Source organism: Megalops cyprinoides, chromosome 1 (genome assembly GCF_013368585.1).
Source record: "Megalops cyprinoides isolate fMegCyp1 chromosome 1, fMegCyp1.pri, whole genome shotgun sequence".
In the NCBI taxonomy this organism is placed as follows: domain Eukaryota; kingdom Metazoa; phylum Chordata; class Actinopteri; order Elopiformes; family Megalopidae; genus Megalops; species Megalops cyprinoides.
The window spans coordinates 58726386-58740934 of record NC_050583.1 but is presented as its reverse complement, the minus strand read 5'-3'; the positions used below and the strand labels follow the sequence as shown (position 1 = coordinate 58740934).

Sequence of the window (14549 nt, the reverse complement as noted above, 5' to 3'; positions counted from 1 at the left end):
AAAGTGGTGATTGATAGTGTACCCAAACCTGATCCTAAAAGCTGAAGACCGTGTCCTAAAGTATACCTGGCCATCACAGCTCGCATCACCAAGGGCCAGTTTCCTGCACGTGGACACCAAATTAATTAACTTCCCCTCTAAATTATTATTTTTGTTACAAAGTTTGAAAATTTGAATTCAACAGTAAAATAAAACAATATGGCCTTTGTTGACAACAGATCTCTGATGAAAAAGTTGACATATAGAAATATAGGATTAGATATGATTTGTTATTAACAGTAAATTTGTTTCATAAATTGCATTCTATGGTAATATACTAATTTGGTTTCACTGAAAATGTATGTATTTGCATTTCTGGAAAATATGTCATCCTAAAAACACGTTTGATGGGGTTAGAAAATCTGATGCCCCTAGTTTCTTTTCTTAATGCTGTAGGCAACAGCAAACATTGGCATCTCAGTTAAACAACTTCAGATTTACAAAAACATATCTTGACATATTTTCATTAATTGCAGCTATCTGCAGAGACAACAAATTGAATAAAAACATGTAGAGATACAGGCTATTCTTATAATATCTTATATATTCAGGGTTCCAATAATCACCGCCACCAATTTGCATGATATTTCTATATACAAAGATCAAACAAAAGTAATTCAAATATTGAGTAATCGTTATAGAATCTATCGTGAAAGGTTATCCACACATAGTGGATGTATTAAATTATGCATTTTTGGTTAATACCGAGGCCAGGAAAATCCCCTTATTATCAAATGTAATATCTCTCTGAAATGCTAAGTAGAACAGAAATCCTTCATTTTGTGTGGCATTAATTACTCATCTACTGCCTATTGAGCTGTCACAGTTAAGTTTCAAGTACATTTGGTATACAAAATTCAAAACTTATATAACAATATTTACCCCTATATCATTACTTCATATAGCGGGATTGATTTTTGTCCAAGGTTTTACTTAATATACAACCCTCCAACTTTAGAGGTTATAAAATAATAATATTTAAAAATACAGAATAATGGTATGTGTGTGAGCTACACTGCTTTACCTGTTGGAAATGTTAGTAAATAATGCCAAAAATAACATAAGTTCATGTGTTTCACAAATATTAAGAACGTCTGAACCGCACTGAATAATTACTGTCCACACCGGTTGCCTTGTACACGACTTGAGCACGACTGTCTCCCCTCCCCACTCCCCCGCCGGCCTGCGCTCACATTGCGCTTAACGTTACGGGCCCGAGCACGCTTACGTCATCACGATGCGATTTTTTGTGTCGCAGAAAAGCGCTCTCGCACAACGGAGGTGATGATTGTACTTTGTGTCTTATTTGGAGTCGTTTGGGTGCACGGCCCTCTCACATGCCTTATAGATTTATCGATGCAACGCAACGATTTCCAGTTAATCGTGCTGCACGTATAAGATTTTTACGGAGACAGCTGACGTTTCAGTCGTCATGCTGAGGGACAGACCAATATTTTGTGTCACATTACAGTAGCCTAATCTCAATAATGTTAGCTAATGTTAACCAGTTATGGCTGCTACTTGTGTGTGCGCTACTGTCATCATTATAACAAACATTTTCTGTTACTACTTGGATAGTACATTTTTCAATTCATTCGAGAATATTTGGGTTAATAAAGGGTGTGGTTCTCACCTTATTGATGAACGTGAATTGTAGTCGGCGAGTAAAGCTCCAAATTCCTCCCTCACCGTCAGATGCATCCGTAAGAATCTTCTTATACGTGCAGCACGATTAACTGAAAATCGCTGCGTTGCATAAACGATGCTAACTGGCTTGGGAGCTAACGTTAGCTATCTAGCGATAGATTTGACAAACATAGCTAGTTAGCTAACAGGCTACCTATCTGAACGATTGTTGAAGACTAGCTACTTAAACAGGTCGGCTGCTTCATTTCTGATACCCTGACTAAGCCCCTGACAACAGCAATGCTTACATCGGCACGTAAATTATGGTTACGTTTATTTCGCTTGCTTGTAATCAAGCTAATTTGGGGATCCACGGAGTTATTTTTAGGTATAGATCTACAGAACTAACCAATCAAAGATCATTTTGGAGGTAGCCAGCTTGTTATATTTAATGAAGTCAGCTAGCTAATCAAATGATGGTTTAAATGATTTATCATGACCGGGCGTGTAACTAACAGATATCCAGCTAACTGTTGCTATAACGGATAGCCTATATTTGTTAAATGGGACAGTCGCCTAATTGACGTCATGTTCGAGTTCCGTGCTCGGGCACAGTTAGCGATCACAGTGCGTACCGTGCCCGAGCCCACCTCTTCAAGCGGGCCCGGGCTGAATACACCCTCAGGCAGCTAGCTGGTTAACTTTACTAGGAATAAAACCAGGCTACATAGCAAATGAAGATTCTGTCACAGTGGAGCCGACAGGCTAATTATGTTAATCCCCTGATGCCTCTCCATTGGGGGAGACAGCAAACTTGACACACTTGCTAGCTAGCTTAGTATCTTGCTTGCTACTGCTGCTAGCTTGGTTGAGTTTAAGAAGCCATAGTTTAACCTCAGAGCTCCCAATGTAAAGCAACCGGTATGGTACTCTTCTTGAAACGAAGTTGGCACACTAAGATATTTAAAAAAAAATGTGGAGCGAGAAAGGACATTCTGTTTACTGCGACAGCGAGATGATCAGCAGAATGTTGTGTGCGTGCGTAAAGTTATGCGAAGCAGAGGGGGAGATCAGAGATACGCACTTCACTCAGTGTTCATGTAGTTTATCCATTTATGATGGATGGAATTTCAAATTACTAACTGGATTAAAGAGTTTGCTATTATCTTCGAAATGCTCGGGCTTTTTTGACTATGGGTGTCTTCCCAAATAGTCATAGTCATTGCTGGAAAACCATCCAAAGTAGAACTGATGTTCATACTTTATGACTAGTTGGCACACCACTAGCGTTCCATTTCCATTTCAATTTTAGTGCTTTTCAGCTGTTTATCAAAGGTACATGGATATTTGTAATTGCACACTAATGCACCAGGTTACAGTTCATTTAGTACTGGTTGCATGAGATTGTAACATAGTGCTGGCCTGCACACATGAAAAGAAATATGTATCAATGTATCACCTGCATTCCTCTGTTACTCTTTTCTTAGGGTCTTGGAAACAAAGTAAGCCAGCTGACCTCTCATCAATTACATGATTGTGAGTGGTGTATTGTTATGTTGGGAACTATACTTCAATATAGGACCAGATTTCAAGGGCAGTGAAAGGAACACTTTTAACAAATTTGAAACCAAACCAAGTTCTCACACCTTTTTCACACCTAAATGATACATCAGAAGGTGAAAGGCTAGAATTTGAAATTTTGTAAGTGAAAGACCTATAGGTGGCATCAAAACATGATATCTTGTTCATGCACTGTTTCAAATATGAATATTACCTCACAAATATGAGATGAAAAGAATGATGAAAAAAGAAAAGCCTGACCCACACATCCCAGATTCAAAACCAGCTGTGTCATCTGACCACAATGACCAGGAGCTCATGGTGGCAGAGCAAATTTGCCTTATTCCATCAACGATAGGGGTTAGTAGGTCGGCCACGGTTTCCTCGTCTCACCGCTATCATATGCCCTGTGATTCATCAGATGCATTGCTTGGATGACGTCAGTGAAGTGGTGCCTATCCTCCAATGAGCACTCACTTCACTGAGATGCACTGTGGCTGCGTGGAAGTGTATCAGAGGACTGCATTGACGTGGTCAGGTGAACCCAATGTACAATCGGTGATCCCAAAACAGGGTTGCGTTGGGGGGTGGGGGGTGGGGGGGAGGTTCCCATGAGAAAAGAAATGCATTCTATTTTCCTTTTGAGTCATGGTAAAAGTTTGAGTCAAGCTATGTATTTTAAAGGTTGTAGCCAGCCATTCATCTGATGGTTAACATTTCTAGTCTCTGTGTTCCCTACAATGTTCCCCTCCCTCAATTCCAAAATATAAATAAATACAGATGAGTGCCTTTGCTGCAAGGTTGTCTACCCATAAAAAACAAGTTATGACTAGCTCACTCTAGGGCATCCCCGAGACTAGTTGACTGTCTGCAACAAGCAAGCTGGGATTCCCTCCCTAAATAGCAGCCCCACATTGCCTTTTCCAGGCCCTGCGCAATCACAGCAATAAGCACCTTTCTCATTCAGAGCTGAAGCCTTGTACACTATCTAGGGAATCTATCAAAATAACCCCACACTATCAATATCTGAACCCATTAAAAAGCAATACCCTGGCAAATATTTCCACAAACGTTGCAGAACATTTAATTAACTTTGATTGGCAGTGTGATTCATATGAACTCTAAAAATGGTAACAAAAATGAGCAACTGCTGGATTAAATGTGTTAAACAAACTTACATAATGGGGATAGCACATTTTTTTTTAAAGAATTTAATGGATGGATGTACTGGCTCATTCAAACATTTTCCAAGTAAAAGTGTTTTCTAGACAAAATATCAATTTGATCTATTAACCAAAGTATCAGACACACAAAAGAGATTACCAAAATCATTATTGCATTTACTTTATAAATTTAACAACATTTCAACCCATGGCAGCCATATTTACACATGCATTACTGACAATGCATCTATGAAAAGCATTCTCAGGTCAGCAACCGCATAGTTAATTTTGGAATGAAAGAACCTGATTAAAGCAGTAATTGGAAGTGCAAAAGAAGTACAGTGTGGGGGGGAATGCCATAGCCTCTTTAATGAATATATTGCTCTTCAATGCTGCTTTCATCTTCTACCTAAGTTGTTCTCCAAATAGAAAAAAAAAATATTAAAAGAAAAAAATAGGTAATATAACTAAAAGAAAAGCTCATGCAAATCTTACCTTGATGTACTAAAATGTATATTTAAGGGGAATGAACGGGGAAAGAACCAGGATTAGAAATTGTATTTTTTGTTTGTTTGTTGATGTTTTTATGTTAGCTACCTGCAGACGAAGTGGAGTCGATACTGCTCACAATTGCATTCTTTTCATAGGGTTAAAACTTTATGAAATGCAGTTTAGGACAGCTGGGTATCATTATGATATAAGAGAAATTACTGCAGCATAAAACTTTTAAATTTTGTACCAGGTCATTTGTCTTCTTTCTACTGCATAAACCTTTTATGCCGTCATTAGCAATGGTGATATGGCCAGTTTTATCTGTGTCTTACATTTTTACCTGCCATTACTGCACATAGAAACCCATAAAGCTGGAATATGTAAGGAAGTAACATTCATCATAATTTTATTTAATCTGACATGTTAGATAAACACTGTACCATTACACTACGTGATTGTCATCAGAGTACTTCTGACTACAGACATACTTAACCAGTGGTGAAAGTATGTTTTAATTTCCATAACCCATTTTCAAATACCTGACATTTGAAAAGCCACAACAACTAAGAGTGCATTCCCTTCTGAGCATAATACACACATTATGCAGAACAGTAAAAATAAATACATATTTTGTTTTTTTTTTTTATATTTTGCACATCTCGTTTCAGGGTAATAATTGTCATCTTTCAAAGGAGCCTTGAATGAATTCACAGTGTTTGGAACTTTCCTCAACTGCTAGGGAGAAAATAACAAGCCAAAGGGCTTTCACCACTGTGTACATGGGTGTGGTCCACTGGACAGGCAGTTCAGGGTAAACTGACCGCCAGTCTTAAGACAGCGAGGAGGAGATGAACGGGAGGACAAATCCAGAGGTGATTTGACTGCAGTTGCCATGGAAACTGCATCATGTTTCTTGGGCACCATTGACAAAAAAACAAAACAATATTTATCTAGCCAAGTAGTGGAGTGGAAATTGTGTATTATGGGGGCAGTATAACTCTGGTCTACCAGCACAAGGTTTCCCGGCTGAGACATTTTATAGTTACATGCAATCATATCTGCTAATGGCTCTGTCTCATCCTATACCATGTTCATATAAAATATATAATAGACAGCTCTTCTAATACAGACAACTGATTCACAGTACATGTACAACTACAGGACAATGCAGCACATACATGCAGAAATACAAGTCACTCAAAGTGAATCAATTTGGTATTCAGATAGTGGCACCAGTGGCATATTAAATGGAAACAGGAAAAGATCTTTCTATTTAGGTATGATAAACACTATGACAAGAACCACTCAATAAGCACACTTCATCATCTTAGTCACTTTCATTATGGGTACATGTCAAATATATGTTACTTTAAATAGGATGTTAAAAACAAACAATGGATACCTTAAGTGGTGCCTCATGTAAACGTACATGATGCCTTACAAGGCACAACAGAGGATTACATTAGGAATTGTAAACATTTAGCACCAATTATTTCACCTGCCAACAAGTCCACAAAGGATAACACTGTTGTGATACATTACTACCTCTGACATTGTCAGAGAGAGTCAGCAACTTCCAGCATTTCTGAATACTGTTGTTTGGACTTACATTCTACTTACTTTGGAATGGTTGCTATGCTATTACTCTATGTAGTCCTCTGCTGTGCTTATGAAAGCACTATTTATGTCCACATAAATACCCTCTTAAACATGTTCATTGACACTATGGTGACAATTTAGACATAACATCTTTTTACAGTATAAGATATACATGGATATTTACAACATTATATGACAAAATTTAGTAAAAATAGTAATGTCACAGCCTCATAAGTGATATCAATCATCAGATAGAGAAGTACTTACTCAGAAGAGTCTATGAAGTATATTACAAGTGCTCCGATGCTAAGCGCAAAGACCAGCACAACCTGGGATGAGAAAAAAAGATAACAAAGTAAGAATATTACTATCAACACGTTAGCCATACACACAATCACATATCATTCCAATATCCTCCTGGGTAATAACATACACAAATACAATATAGTATACACTTCCTGATATTAGTACTATTGCTTTTAATGTGACTATACTTCATAGTCACTGTCTCTTCTAGAAACATATTGATTCCTTTGGTAAATGTGGCATGACAGGCCAAGTGTAGCATTCGCTTCATAAAACCCAAAAATATGAGCATACACATTAGCCTGTGAGACATAAGACCATAAGCCCTCAGTTTTATAATCTGTAATTAATTTGGAGTTACTCAATACACGTCCAGGGACAGATTTTTTTTTTAAAGCCAGGAATAAATAATTCATTACTGACTGTCAGAGAACACAGGGGGAAGCTAATGCTTACAGCACAGAGAAAATGCACGTATTTGTAAACCAAGTTCAGCTCATCATGTGAATTGGCAGAGTGCTGTCATGAGGCACTGGATTGTGACTGCCAGTAATATGAAGTGGTTGCTCCTGTCTTTTGACAAGTGCTGACCCATCACTGTGTTTACTCTAGTCCTGTGTTTTTTCAACCGCAGCAAAATGCTTCCAGCGAAACCCACACACCACCTGAAGCCCAAGAACAGTCACTGATATTTCAATGCAGACACAAAAAAGAAAATAGCAAATAGATTGCTTTATCAAACAGCACATTGTGTTTAAAGAGCAACACAATCTTGCACCATGATTGGCCAGAAGCCACTTTCATCAAAATCTGAACATTTGACCTTTTGCTGGGGGTGGGGGGATTGTTCTGTAAACATGTGCAGTATATGATACATTAATAAAATATATTCTTGGAAGGAATGCACTATATGAAAGGACTGGGTCAGTGGACCAGTGGTGACAAGATTCAATGGCTCTGGGCTTGTAACCAGAATGTTGCAGGTGCATATCTTGGGTGAGTCACTGACATTTGAGTCACTTATCCTTGAGCAAAGTATTTAACTTATATTGTTTCACTGAGTATCCAGCTGCATACATGGACACCAGCCATAGTGTATATTAGTCTTTGTAAGCTGTCTTGGGTAAACATCTCAGAAGGAAATACATAGTAGCAGTAGTATTACAAAGGTTATAAATTTAATTCTCAAATTTAATACTTGCCTATCTACATGGGGTTAAGCCTTTAAGAAGCCAAATGGGGTAATGACCCTACAACAGACAGGCGGTCTCCCCAGTGGGTGCACTTCTGAATTAAGCTCCTTCGCACCACAGAAATCAGGATAAGCTTTGACCCTGGGAGCCCTATAAGCTCAAAAACAGCTTCCATTATTGTCTACTATTACATTAAAGTATTCTGTCACCATTATCAAGGACAGGGGATACAATGTTTAATCGTCTTAATCTTAAGTGTTGTTATTTCATTTTTAAAAGTCCAAAATGCTCAGATCTTTGAGGGGCCTGTCGTAGTGCTCACAGTGTCCGTTGTCTGATTTTAAAGTGATCAACAAATTATGCTTCGGCTATGTTTCTTACAGGTGGCAGAAGATTCAGAACTCAATGAGAATGTATCTTAGTGAAGGTATTTAAGCAATTGTAATTATGCATACAGTAGGTTGATTCACAGTGGCGGCTACAGTATAAAATGAGAACCATTATTTGCAGTGTAGCAATTACTAGGGACAGACTCCAGTTTATGAACTTCTGAGACAGAGGTGTGGGGGGAACAAGCGCTCACTGTCAGCTGACAGATCCAACACCACAAATCACCACACGAAACCTAACCAGAGGAGTGCTGTATCCACTGTCTGCTCCAAGAAACTGGAGTAGATAGCAGGTAGAAACAGGTCAGCTGAAGATGCTGCCTCACTTAACATCCTTTCTCACACTCTGACATCCAGCCTTAAAAGTCAGGTTTGCTGGTAGACTCTGCATCCTCTGGATTTCATCTGTGAGAGTGAGAGTAGAATTATGTTTTGTTTTTTACTAATCAAAAATTACATACAACTGCATTTTAGTGTACCTATCTGAAAACTAGAAACCTGGTGCATAAAAGTAGCAGCAGTGTGGGGTAGGAGTAATGAGCAGGGCCGCTGCTGCTCTACCTTGCACAAGGTGCTTAACCCTGATGAAAATGTAAACCATGTAAGTCGTTCTGCTGAGCAAATGTAATGTAAGAGGAATGTTTAGTTTGCCAAATACCCATGAAGAACACAACAAATGACAAAACTTTGCAGCACCTGAATTGTCCCTGTCCATGGTCCTGACTGTGCTGTATTTTTCAAAAAAGGAAAACAAACAATAAGTCAGTAATATGCCAAAGAGCAGGGTCTGAAATTAGCACCCGCCAGCCCGCCATTAAAGTGGCGAGGTCACTAACCATTGGGCCGGGTGCTTTTTTGCGTAAACTATCACGGCCTACTACGTACCTCAAGGAACCACCACAAGATGTCCAAATACACGCGCCTTTCAATCCAGCTCCTACTGTTTTGTTATATTTTTATTTATTTATTTATTTTACTGATAAGTCAATGGCAGGACCTCTATGTCATTCCCAGCTGTTACTTCCGTGTAGTATCTCATCCGATCATGATGTACATATGACAGCATGATTGAGATTCTGTGACCACGGGAAGGTTTAGCTTAATTAGACAACTAACTCGTTAGTCTTAGTCTGAAAGGTAGTTACCCATTACCGTGTCTGTCACATCGCATATTTTGATAGTTGGCTCTACGGTCTATTTAAAAATGCACCTGCTAAGAAATGTAAACCTGCCAAGCAGCAGCATGAACATGATGGCAAACGAAGAGAGCAGCGTGGGTTTCTTGAGAATTGTATTCCGTGTGTGAGAAGCTTTAACTGTAACATTATTTTGCTGGTTAGCTACCTTAGCTTTGAGCTAATAATACAAGATATTGCAAACGTTACCATACAGATGTGTGCCTCACAGAATCCAGTTGAAATGTAGATTGCTCTGTAACATTTTGCCCCTGAAGAAATTATTTTCATGCTCTTTTGCATGTATTAATTTAGGAATTTGCTTTAGGAATTTTTGATTGCCAGCTTGTCAGCACAACCGCTGGTTCACCAACTTATCACATTATGAAATATTAATGTAATATTTAATGTTAAAGATCATCAGTGAGCTGGAATAAAAAAAAATGATAGCTAATAACGTAATACATTTTGTAGACTGTATGAAAAGAAAGGTATCACTGTGGAGCACTTACAGGAATGAAAATCATTGTTCATTGAGTGAGGTAAATGTTAGATTGAGAGTTGATCCACAATAGTACCCTAATTTGTGCATGTATCAGTTGCTTTCTTTATTTTACTGTTTAAAGACAAGTTGTTTGACGAATAACTTGAAACAAAAGTGCTCATTTTGAATTAAACTTCAGCTACTGAAAAATCCAACTGGCTGGTGAATTTTTGCATCTACCAGCCACCCTGGCTGGTGGACCAGAAAGTAAATTTCACACCCTGGTGTTGTGTAAGCCAACATTTATAAGCTTATAACGTTTATAACCTAAAAACTGCATCTTATTATGCCAAGTCCACATACTTGTTTAGCTGAAATGTGTTTACTGCCTTATTGATTTAGACAGCATGCCATCATAATCAATATGTAACACCACAAACTTAATGAGAAATACTGATCTTGATGTGTATTCGTCATCTTCAGAATCAACTGTATATCCATGTTTGGCCATCTTCAAATTGTATATGCACAAGAAGAACTCGTTAAAAATCACCAAGGTTTCTCCAATTACCGCACTACCAGCACAGTGCAAAATTCTCCCAACCACGTACACATAAACATAGCTTATCGTAACAGAGCACTTTTTTCAGTTACTGGTAGGGTGTTTGTATGGAAAATAAGTGGAAAACAGTGTAAACAGACACAAGGAACACAACACACTGCAACTTGACCTGCAGATTCAAGTGCACTGAAAGGGCAGACACGCTCAAACTAAGTTGGGGCATCATCCCCATTCACTTGATTGTTGGCAAGAAACCATATCAATTTTAAATCCTTGCATGTTTTTTTTTTTATTAATTGTCCATGGTGAGAACTAAATGAGATTTACAGGTTCTTATTCTGGCCACAGTTACAAAATACCATTTTACTTATTTATTTATTCATTTTCTAAACACGTGGAATACTCCTTATGCATTACAATATCATTCAAAACCTTGAAGAAGACAATTACCAACATAGTACCATTGTTTTATGGGTGCATAACCACAGCACATGCACACAAAAAAGACAATAAACGACAGCCACGACAGAAAATAATCCTGAGTGGCACAGACAGGAGCAAAGGGGGCTACCCACACAGGAACATGTGAACATTTTACATAATTTGTCAGAGAATACCACACTGACCCTTCCTGCTTTTTGCTATTTAGCTATTACACAATGGGTGCTCTGCACAAGCAGATCACAGCATACATAATAGATGACTGCCGGCTGATTATTTTTCCGAGATGGGTATTTGGACTGAAGTTCCGCATTGTTGTTCTCCTGATGCGAAAACACAGTGATGCATTTTTAATTTGTGGTCTTTGTTTTTCAGGCCGGGGGGTTCTCCGGCGATGCCTGGACATCTAGACGATTTCCCTGGGTGTCCTTGCTCAGGGAACGGCACAGATGTGCAGTTCTGACATCAGCAGAGGCCATGACTTCTTTGTACACGCAAATCCAAAATGCTCTGCGGTGGCAAGCCCGCGCTCCGCAACGTCAGGACTACCATGATTTCAGTAAGGCCTTTAAGTGATTACGTTCACAACCGCCCACATCCTTTATCTGATTATTAATACTGATGCATCTTCCCTGAAATATTCTATTCAGATGAGATGCATGTTTTTTTTCAACTGTGTTCTTCCACAAGGGGGCATAGTTAGCTTGTACAGATGGTTAAAGCTGGCTTTCTTATTCAGACAATATAGATATCTGCTCCCCTGTCTAGCTCTAGAGTCAAGGTCTACCAAACATTTCATACTAACTGCCCACTGTAAATGCAGTCAGGTTATTGTAAACTCTCATAAAACAATGACTGACATTCACCTTGTACCACTATGTATAAATATATTGTTCCATCTCTGCAAAATGATGTTGGCCCTCCATGACATGATATAAACCTGGAAATGTTGGCACATTACTATCCGTGTTGCGCTCTCGTTTCCCAAAGGCTAATCTTCGTCTCAACCATACTTATTGTCTTCCCATGAGATTCTGAGCCTTAGTCATGGAAAAAAAAAACAGAGCAAGAAGCATTCCCTGCACACAAAATGAAATGATTAAATCTGTCATCTTGACCTGACCCAGTTATTCATCTGTAAATTCTGTCCACAACACTGCACTTGTCTTGAACCCGGTCTACTAGAGAGTACTGCATGAGCTGCGAACAATAACTGTAGAAACAACTGGAGTAATTAAGGATCTTCCTCTTGTTTACAAATGCAGTGGCATCGCTTTGATGAGAGCTGACACATGAACCAGGTTGGACCACAGATAATGTAAAGAGATCAAAAGAGACAGACAATAGTGTTTATATGGGCTAAGAGCTTCACGTGCACAGGATTAGAACAGACAGCCATCTCTGCTCCATATGGACTCACGACCTTCAGCTAACTCCAAACTGCCCTGCTCATTCTAATGCCTTTACCGATGATTGACACTTCCCCAGTGCTTCTCGCCCACAAGGAGCAGCGCTCCCTCCACTGTTTCACTTATCAGTGTCAACATGCCCTTACTTTAAAAGCTAGTCAGCCACAGGAAATTCACCTCACGTTGCAGAATGTTCCTGGAAAGCAACCCTATGCCCCGACAGGGTGACTTTAACCGTATATTTGGACGTTTCAGGATGGAATCACCTTCGCCGGACTCTCAGGCAAATGTGATTAAAACGCACACCAGATGCAGGGTAGATGCGGAACGTTGATGCCAGCCTGTTCAACCATGCACGGGGTTGCATACACCTGCACGGTTACTTATGTATAACGAGTATTTATGGCACCGTCTGGAGCCGTGTTGGAGGGGCCCTGCCAATCAGAGTTCTCAGAATTCCCTACAACAAGTCAGGAAGTGCATCAGTGCTTGCTCCAGGGTTTCCAAGACTGAGTCACCCATATTTACAGAAACGTGCAGCGAACAAAGCCAGGAAGCTCAGAGTGGCGCACGCCACAGTGATGATGCCGCACCCGGGTTTGGCTCATTAATGTGCAGGAATAGATCATTCAAAGATAAATCGTAGAGAAGATAAAGAGAGACAGGTTTTGCTGTACATTTGAACTGGCATCTTTCTCTAATTTTTCATCATCTACCAGCACCCTGCATGAATTTACATTGTGTTTCATCAACGCCACAGCGTTGAGGCTCACATTATCTGCCTGCGTTGTGCGCAATAGCTGCAGTGATTGTGGCTGACATTCCTATGAGTGCTAATAAAATGCAACCAAGACTCATCAGTCACTATGTCTCTGAAAACCCAACCGAGTGTGGCTACAGCATGTCACTAAATCAAAGGGACATACTGCAAATTTCTGGTAATAAATAAATAATAACAAAAAGGCGGTGTTTGCTGTATTCTGTAAACATGTATATTCCGTTTTACTGTGCAAGAAGGAGTTCTGAGAAGTTTTTACAAGCAGAACAAAGAACTCCCGCAGGCTCACCTATGTATCACTCATATGCGAGAGGCGAGCTGCCAGGGCAACATGAACACAATGATCACTACACTTCGCAAGAACAAATTCAAGCTTCCCTCACAAATTGAATGTCTTGAAATCTCTGCTTCAATTGTACAGAGTGCAGTGTGCTATTTACTCAACAAGTCATGTAACCCTTTCAACCCAGCAAGCTTGTTCCCCTCTTTTAGGTAGGTTTACTGTTGACAAGTGCATTGTCAGGAGCAGCAGTGTTATACTGGCCACCCCCCATTATTTATTGAATGTACAGTATATGAGTAGGACCACAAACCAGGTTTAGCAGTAGCACACTCTTCTTGAGGGAAATTACTTAGGAGAAAACTTTTAAATAATATTTCATAGACATTATGTAATGATAATCTCTGTAGAACACTGCAGAACTTCAAAGGAGAGTTTTTATTAAACAGTTGTTGGAATCTGATCCCTTAAAAACAGCCTTTTAGAATAATGATGGATTTTTAAGCAAATCTCAATGAATTTGGTATATTAATTTCTGTTGCACATGTATTTACAGGCTTAGTGGTAATCCCATAGTTACAACTTTTATTCAAGTGTTCACAGCAAAATGAGACTGTTTATGAATTGTCTCTTGAACTTTTATAATCCAATGCATCATTTTATAATGGAGGCACAACACCCGCTCCAGTGAATCTTAAGTCTGAGTTTATTGCCGGATTATATTTCATTCAATTATTATCAATGTGTAGTGAAGCACAGTGTTCATTTTTAGTCAAACGTTTTAGTCAAATGCACTTTCAAGGCATATGGGAATCTTTTTTAAATGGCAATTTCTTTTAATTTCTTCGCAGCTGCAATGCAGTTGAAAGTGTTAGTTTTCAAACTGTATTAAGCAATAAGGTTAACATGTTCCAGATAAACAGAAATGGTGGCAGATCTGCACAAACATGGCGGAAAGAGGATCATTCAAGATTCTCTCTTAACAGAGATGTGCTGTGCACATGAATGCCACTGCCTCCCAAATGATGTCACAATGATGATGTGGGATTCCCT

General features: G+C 39.1%; 1 protein-coding gene across 12 annotated transcripts in view; it reads right to left on the bottom strand.

The window, feature by feature from the left end:
- Window positions 1-14549, bottom strand: part of LOC118776356 (calcium-activated potassium channel subunit alpha-1) — a 198286-nt gene that overhangs the window by 99151 nt on the left and 84586 nt on the right. For all 12 annotated transcript variants that reach the window (XM_036526673.1, XM_036526681.1, XM_036526698.1 and 9 more), the window contains exon 3: window positions 6747-6808. In XM_036526673.1, the coding sequence (XP_036382566.1) occupies window positions 6747-6808 (62 nt within the window). The remainder of the gene's footprint in view (window positions 1-6746; window positions 6809-14549) is intronic.